Here is an 8,765-nt window from a genome sequence, read left to right as displayed (position 1 = left end):
TGAAGAAAAGTGGATCTATATACAGACAACAACCAACAGGGACTGAGTCGCATAGTCTGAGTAGACAAATGGGCAAGGGTGTAGCTTGCTTATTGCAGCGGTTACTACCCCTAACTAACTAAGCTAGATATTACACTTAGATGCAGCTCCAACACTGCTCTTTGCATTAATGGTGGGGGTGGAAGGGAAATAGAACCAAAGGGTTACTAAGAGCCAAGAGTAACAGATAAGTATGAGAAAAAAAAAAAGTGCGAAGCTTGCTGGGCAGACTGGATGGGCCGTTTGGTCTTCTGCCATCATTTCTATGTTTCTATCCAACCCTCGCTGGAGTCTAGCAGAGAGACTGAAAACATCAGAGCCCCCCCCCCCTCCCCCACAATCAGCAATGGCAGTAGCACCAGTACAGTATACCTATCTCTTCTCACACACACACTCTTTTTTTTTACTTTCCCCACTCTCTACTCTGTCTCACTCCAATGAGGGCAGCACATTGGTGAGCTGAGAGCTGTAGGGCATTTCCTTAAAGCAGAAGGTTTTTCTTTCAAACATGGCCCAGGTCAGAGATGAATACACACGTTGGCAAGCTTAAGATAAATTATCAATCTCCAGCCTTCTGTGGGTTTTTTTTGTGTTATATTGTAATTAATAAATGTTTAAAAAAATGAACTGCACAAAAAATGAGGTGCCTATGATTAGAATGTGGACATAAGGGCAGAGATCACTTATGCTCTCTTCCTGATTAAGAAGGCACCACTACATTAGAATATTCTTTAAAAGTTCCAGCTCGTATTTGAATTAGTTTCTGACAGATATTGATTATATAATAAGCTAATGACATCCATTTCCTGGTTTCCATAAAGAGGGATGTGGCTGAGACAGATGGGTTTCTGAATTGGTGTTTAAGTAAGACAATGGCCTGGTTTCAGAGAAACAAACTGATGGTGAATAAGCTTAAAACAGTTTAAATATATGAGACTGATTTTGTAGTTTGAGAACAAGTGCACGAGAATTTTAAATTTCACGCTCCAGGTGATGGCCAGCCAAGATTTTTCAGAATAGGAGTAATTCCTTGACGGTATCCTGCTGTTGTAATACGAGCAGCTGCATTGTGAATCTGCAGAAGGACTCCTATCACTATAGGATTCTGCTGATTCAAATTGCAGCTGCTTGTATTATAACTAATAACTATCAGCAAGCCATTGGGTCAGCCCCTTATATATGAAGGACATATTTGAAGATTATGTCCCTATTTGTTCCCCCTGCTTTTCAAGGACAGGTATGATCTCTTTTTCTCTCTGTCTGAGATGCATGTTAGAGCTCTATTAATAGGATCAAATTTCTGGCCTTTCTGGTAACACACTCGCTGGAAAAAGATTACCTGCAATTCCTTTTCCAGCAAGCGTCTGAATCCTAGCTCTTGTTGTTCAACTTCACAGCACAGAGTCAGCATTAGGATCTGACAATCACTGAAGTTATAGCTTAATTGAAACGCATTCCTCAGTAGGCTTTAGGTTTGTTGTTTGCTGCAAGCTCTCTGTCTTTCTTTTCTGTTAACACTACTATAATTCTATGTTTTATGAATTGTGATCTGCCAAGAGCTTGGTCTTGGATTGGTGAAATATAATTTTTTTTTTAAACAAAAATGGACACATTCCTTGGTCATAGCCCAAGAGAAACCTGCTTTCAATTTGAGTGGAAGTTCATCCTCAGGTCCCCTGCACTATCCAATCGATCAATTTAATGAACCCTCACCCTAACTGGAATGACCCTCTGCTACAAGGGTTACACAAACCTGGCTGGATTCAATTTTGCTTTGTGCACAAATAAGTCATTTTTAAAATTAATTTGAAGACTCTTGTCCTCTATCAACAAAATCAGTCACATGCATTTTAACTAAATTTTAATTATTACATTATAAAGTATTTTTTTTAAATCTAAACTCACCAGATATCGCAACATTTAAGAACTCTATCCCATGCCAATATCAGCTGCTGCTGCTGGGTTCAGAGCTCCCAACTGCTGAGGCCCAGAAAAAAAATGTTGATAGAAAAATAGAACCATCTATTCTGACTAGAAAAAAAAAATTGTTAATTCATTTTACATGCATTAAGAAAATGGATAGCATTTTACGAAAGTTGACTCAGATTAAAGTTTTGTGAAGTTGGGGAACCCGAACATGCCAGACACTTGAAAAGTATGTCTCACCTTCCCCCTTCCTTTTGTCTGCAGAGTCTTATTTGAAAGTATTAATTCTTTCTCATCAAATACCTCAGCAGATGTCACTGCCATCATTATTAATGTACAAAATTCTAGCTAGAAAATTATCCTGTTGGAAGAATTGTTACAATATGTGTTCCGTTGACTACATGATTATCAATGCTTAGGTAGGTTAATTTTCAGCTGCTGTTTTCTGAGACCTTTAGAGATAGGAGGGGCATGTCATTGACCCTTTTAAATATATTGAAAACATTTTGGGTAATCTAACCACTAACCCAATCTTTTGTTATGATCCAACAAAACACCAATATGCTGGAGTTGACTGAGTCCTTCACATTACCTACCAGCCCATTTGCTGTCTTTCAAACAGCAAATATAGACACAGAATATGATGGCAAATAAAATCCATCTAGTCTGCCCAATGTACTTTCTGGGGCATGCCATAGAGCCCAGTTAATCTTTGGCTTTCTCTTCGCTTTTTCACAACTAGGGATTCTCTGTCCTTTGTTCATGCTTTATTGAATTCCACTAATCTTTTGAGAGGGGCAGATGTTGTCTCTCTTCAAAAATAGTATTAGGGAGGAGGTTGGAAACTACAGGACAGTTAAGCTGACCTCGAGGGTTGGAAAATTAGCAGCGACTCTACAGAAGGAAAGGATATTGAAGTATCTTGAATCCTATAGGTTGCAGGATCGGAGGCAGCATGGTTATACCAGAAGAAGATCGTGTCAAACAAATTGATCAATTTTTTAAATTGGATGACTAGAGAATTAGATCAAGAACATGCAGGTGGATGTGGTAAATGTAAATTTCAGCAAAGTATTTGACAGTATTCTTCATAACAGGCTGATTAATAATCTGAGTGGACTGAAATAGACACTGGTAGTGGTAGATGGAGTTCACACTGAGGAAAGAGGGGTGAGGCATGGAATGCCTCGCGGATCTCTCCTGGGACTAATTCTGTTCAGTGTATTCTTGGGCAGTATTATGGAGGAGTAGACACCCTTTATGGAGCAGATAGCTTTCAAGTGCTTTCTTAAATTGCTTCTCATTCTAAGTTTTAATGCAGAATCGTAAAGTCAGTGTGCATAAATCCAAGGGATGAGTACATGATAGGAATGAGAGAATGTACACAGAGCAGGAAAGAGACCCTGAATTGGTCCTATCTGATAATCTCAAGCTAACGAAGCCTTTTGACAAGGATGGAGCTAGAGCCAGTGAAGTGTTATGATGCCTTTGGAGAGACAGCAGAAAAGAAGAGGTGAAAATGGCTTTGTGCAGGTCATTGGGATGATTTTATGTGGAGTATTGTGCCCCGTTCTGGAGGCGTCACTTCTAATAAATACTTCATCGCTGCAAGGATGGTGTATATATGAAACAGCTTTCTATGGAAGATGATGGAGATTAAAACGACAATTGACAAGTTCGCTCAGCATATCTGCTAGAGTCTCTGAGCTCCCTTAGTATTGTAGGATGTATCTTATTCAGCCCCTTAGCTTTGTCCACTTTTAGTTGTGGTCTACACAATCCTCCTCTGTAAATGGTGTCACATCTACCTCGCTCTCATATGTACCCCTGCCAGCCAGCAACGATGTAAATACTCCTCCACATACTCCTCCTTTTTTCCTGTCTTACAATCCCACGTCTTCCCTTCCTCCTTTTGCTGACATATCTGAAAAAGTCTTGTCAGCTTGCTTTATCACCTTGGTTGTCTTTTCTTCCACTCTTGACTACCTTCTCTCTTCTTTCAGCTTCCCTGTGCTCTTTCTGAAATTCCTTCCGTCTATTGAATGCTAATGTTTTCACCTCTTTTCAACCACCTCCTTAGAAAGCTATACTGGTCTATTTTCCCTCTTACTTTTGTTCAGTGCTCCCCCCCCCCCCCCCCCCCCCCAAGAAAGAAAGGTGCTAGTACTCAAATGCAAGACAGTCCTTGGGAGGGGAAAAGGGCAAGGGAACTTGAGGCAACTGCCCAGTCTGCTGCCCCTCACTACTCCCGCCTCCTAAAACTGGCTGCAGGCTTCGGTCACAGACTGATCCTCCCCCTCACCAGCGGGACGTAGAAGAGACCAGTGTTTTTACCTTTTGGTGTTCCTCTGCTACCATTACGGCATGGGAAAACAACCAGTGGGTAAGGCAACTTGAAAGAGAAAGAGGCACCACAGGTTCTTTTCTCTGATTTAGATTCAGAAAACTTTCTTGTCATGACAAAATTTGTGCATGAGTTTTAACCCATTATGAAACATAGACCGCCTGTCACCTTCTGATCACCCATCAAACCCTACTTCCCATTGCAACACCTTTTTATGATTCATTTGTATTTTCTGGTAAAATGTCATCTTGAGCTCATTCTGGAGTGAAGCAGCAGGCCATGAACCAGGAAAGCCAGGATTCAAATTCCGCTGACTCTCTTTGTGACCTTGAGCAGGTTGCTTCAACCTCCATTGCCTCAGGTTCAAACTTAGGAGCTTAATTATTAAAAGTTTTCTCTCCTGCCTCACCTCAGAAATATACACAGAACACAGACAGACCCTCACTAAATACAGAATAAATGACCATAAATTATAAACAGAAGAAACCTGCAAACAAAACTGAGCGGGAAACCATAAGCCAGACTCTGTAGGCAGTGCAACAATGGAAAATACAAATCGTGCTATTCCTCATAAGCATAACACAATAAACCAAGAAGTATAAAACATCAGTTATAATAGTAAAACTACCACTAATCAAAAGAATACTTATTTGAAAACATAAAATGAACAGAATATTGAATAGTTAAAAATCCATTTTTTTAATTAACAAAACTCCAGTAAAATATTTCAAACCAGTAGACATAAAATAATAGGCCATAATTAAAAAAATAAGGACAAAAAAATCCCCCCCCCCCCCTCTCCATATCTGGGAAGTTTTGATTTCCAGTCACCCTGCTAATTGGTGGTGGGGGAAAAGAGACACACACACACAGGCACACATATACATATACGTTCTCTCTCTTATATGCACACAGGCTCTCACTTTCTCACATACTCACAATCTTAAGGCTTCTCCCTCTCTATGGGGTCTACCATGGCCCCACTGGGAATCTCTTCAGGCCATGGCAGGATGGGGTCCACTGGGGACTGGCTGGTCCTCTCTTCTTTTTATTGGCTGCCAACAGTTAGGGGTTTGCAATAATGATTTTGTTGGCCCTGCTCTCATAGCAGTCAAATGTGTGAGAGGAGGGTGGATCACAGTGAGAGAGCATGAGACACCTCCCCCCCCCCCCCAATGTGTGAGTCTTATGCTAAATGTATGAGACTGGCATGGCTAAGACTGAGGGAGAGGAATACAGAAGGAAGGAGATTGAGAAAAAGGATTTTTTTTTGTTTCGGATGGGAGGGGACGACGACGACCATGGATTAGGCAAAGAAGGAATCCAGAGAGAAAATGTAGGAATAAGTTTATGAGGAATGGAGAAGAAAGCAAAGGAAAAAGGGAGAAGGAACAAGGAAAGGAAAACATCGGAGTATAGAAAGAAAAGAGAAGGAAGAGAAAGTATTAAAATATCCACTGAGAAGGAAGAGAAACAAATGAAGAGAGAAAACAGGAAAGAAAAAGAGATAAGGCCATTAGACAGACTAAGGAGGCAAGGCAAGAATATGCAGAGACAGAGGAAAGAAATCAAACTGTCTGATGATGTGACTGGGATGCATGGGTAGGGAGTCTGATGGTCTTGGTTGTTGGTGTCTGCTTAGTAGGGGGAACTGGGAGGGTGGGGTTCATAGAACCACATGAAAAGGAGGGATGCATCAAGTAATTCCATATCTCTTAAGTTTTTGTATTTTGTCCTATCTTGTCTCGTTGGACTGTTGTGACCGCATTTGATATTGTTCTTGGTGCCTGTCTCCGAAATAAAGGTGCCTGTCTCCGAAATAAAAAGAATTTTTGAAAAAAGGCAGACAGATTGGAAAATTAATTTTAATTTTGGCAAGGATTTCCCTGACAGGACTGGAGGTTTATGGATGATGACGCACTGAAAATCTCCCTCTTATAAACTGCTCCCCTTGGCAGCTCAGTTTTGCCTTTGGGAGTTTTTGCTGGGAAGGTGGTATAAAAAAAACCCCAAACAGACTAAATATGGATAAAGGATGCTTTCGGAGTACTACAGGCTTCCACGCCCTCCAGAGGCCGATCCATCTGTTCTCTCATACAGGAAACCGTAAGCTCGCCCGTCCCAAGATGGCCGCCAGGTCTGCCCCGAAAGCTCTGATCTGAGAGCCGCTGCAGTGCTTCCGTCTTTTAGCTCACCTGCACACGCCGCTTTCCGGCTCTCTTTACGACAGTGCCGTGAAGCAACGGAGAGGGGTTGCTTGGGTGCGCGATGGCTGACATGAAGGATTTGTTCGGAAGCGATGCTGACAGTGAAAATGATCAGAAAGGTAAAGTTTTCACTTAAGAGTTGTGATGGGGATGACAAGTTCCGTCGCCCTGCTGACACGGCCCGGGTCCCGCTTCTTGGCGGGAGTTGGGGGGTTAGTGGTTGCCTCTGGCCTAGAGATTTGGAAGATTCCTGTTAATTTCTCGGGACTTTTTTTTCCCCCCCTGAGTCTTCAGGCATGTTGACTGCTTGTTTGTTTTCTTTCATTTTTAGTATGTCATTAATTGTACATTCCTTCCTCAGTCTTTGGAGCTTCACTTCATTGTGTTTACACATTGGAGAGCAAGATTACATGAATTCTGGAGTAACTGGACATCCCCCCAAGAAAGGCATTTTGTTATTGGGTAACTGCAGGAGTTATTGAATTGTGCATGTGGAATTTGTAATGTTAAGGATAAAAACGAGTAAAGTGGTAATCCTCTTTTCTTTTAGTAGTTCCACAGAGTAACCAGGTTAGCTGATCTAGACCTCATCACAGGAGATGTAGGGTTTTATATGACATCAGAATTGGGTTCATACATGTCAAAGTGCTTGGCATAGTCTTCTTTTTTTTTTGTAGTGCAAGATTTACAGTAAAATGCATCCTTCATAGGTTGTGATACTTTTTATAGGATCAACATACTAACCCAAAGGGGTAACACATGAGCTGGCCAGACTGTATTGTATCGTATCATATCTGAAGAAGGGACATAGGAGGTTGCAAAGGCAATGCACTACCACTTGGACTATTTTTATTATATTGGTTCAATGAAATATATATATCAACCTACAAATAAACTAGTTTTTTCCCCCCCCCCAAGATAGGGGTGGCTACTAGAACTCTGCACTGTAGTAAATTATAATAGCATGGCCCATGTCAAATGCCTCATCCAGGAGTGAAAAAAATCATGGGTATCTAAAATTTGACTTAAAAACATTAGATGTGCCATGCGTGGTCAGACCAATGATCGACCAAGCCCAGTATCTTGCCAATCCAGGTTATTTGGAAATATCCAACAGACCTTAATAGAAATACCCTTTTGCTTTATTGTACATCGCTTTGGCCTTTTGTGTGAAGTGGTTAATAAATTGTATTAAATGAAATGAAAATGTCCAAATGTCCATTCCCTACATCTGCCTGAATAAATGGTTCAGACATTTTTAAGCCTTGCTATACTGTTAACCTTGATCACATCCTCCAGCAACAAATTTCACAGCTTATTTATGTGATGATTGAAAAATGTTTGTTAAATTGGTTTAAAATAGACTTAGTTTGATGAAACAATCCTAGTATCTGCTGAAATGGTAAACAACTATTCCCTATTAACCTGTTGCACACCACTCTTTGTTTTATAGACCGCTATAGATCCTTCTGTCTCTTATCCAAACTGAAGAGCCCTTTCTTCAGTTTAGCCTTTCTTCTGCCAGCTGGTCAAGCAGTGAAACCCTCACTGCAACCCAGAGGCAGGCAAACTGTATAAAGATGGCAGTGGGAAAGAGAGGTTGAATGAAGCAAGAGGGAAAAAGGCTGGATTGAAACATGGAGAGGGAGAAAAGGAGGCAGAGAAGCAAAATTAATAAAGTTAAGAAAAAGAAAAATGCTTAAAAAACATAATAATCCCCCCCAAAAAAAATTGACCAAAAACAAGTATAAAAAAGGTAAACTGTTAAGAAAAAAATGTTCTCAGGTGCCCAAGATTTCTAACAAACTGAATCGCCCTACAGGTTTAAGTGAGCTAATACTTCTATTGTGAATGAGTGTGAATAATTAATCTATATGACCATCATATCTGTTGCCACTGACTGCGCATAACTTTTCGTGTCTTAAGTCAGAATTTCGGCAGTGGTTATAATCATAGGTCATAGAGCTACAAGCATAATATTATAGGTAATGTAAAAAAGGCAGTACCCAAATATTTGGGAACGATAGTAGAAAGAATAGTAAAACACAGTACTAAGCTACTACTATCATTAGGCATATATCAAAGAGTGATAAATTGGTATACAAATGAAGAAAAGTTTTTTTATGGGACTGTGCAGGATGTACTTAAATAGGGGAAAAAAGCCAGATTATAACTTACTACCAACTGTAGTGAGCAAAACTCATAAGCTGGTCACAACCAAGTGCCAACAGACCTCAGTAACTGTAATC

The 8,765-nt window shown here is 40.5% G+C and overlaps 1 protein-coding gene across 1 annotated transcript in view; it reads left to right on the top strand.

Annotated features, from left to right (window-relative positions):
• The first annotated feature begins 6,478 nt into the window (after nucleotides 1–6,478).
• The window catches only part of LEO1 (LEO1 homolog, Paf1/RNA polymerase II complex component), a 75,048-nt gene continuing 72,761 nt past the window's right edge, over nucleotides 6,479–8,765 (top strand). The window contains 1 exon segment of the mRNA XM_029574862.1: nucleotides 6,479–6,635. Within this exon segment, the coding sequence (XP_029430722.1) occupies nucleotides 6,578–6,635 (58 nt within the window). The 5' untranslated portion in view covers nucleotides 6,479–6,577.

Source organism: Rhinatrema bivittatum, chromosome 13 (genome assembly GCF_901001135.1).
Source record: "Rhinatrema bivittatum chromosome 13, aRhiBiv1.1, whole genome shotgun sequence".
Classification (NCBI taxonomy): Eukaryota; Metazoa; Chordata; class Amphibia; order Gymnophiona; family Rhinatrematidae; genus Rhinatrema; species Rhinatrema bivittatum.
Note: the sequence above shows the minus strand (reverse complement) of the source record. Positions and strands in the feature narration are given on the sequence as shown.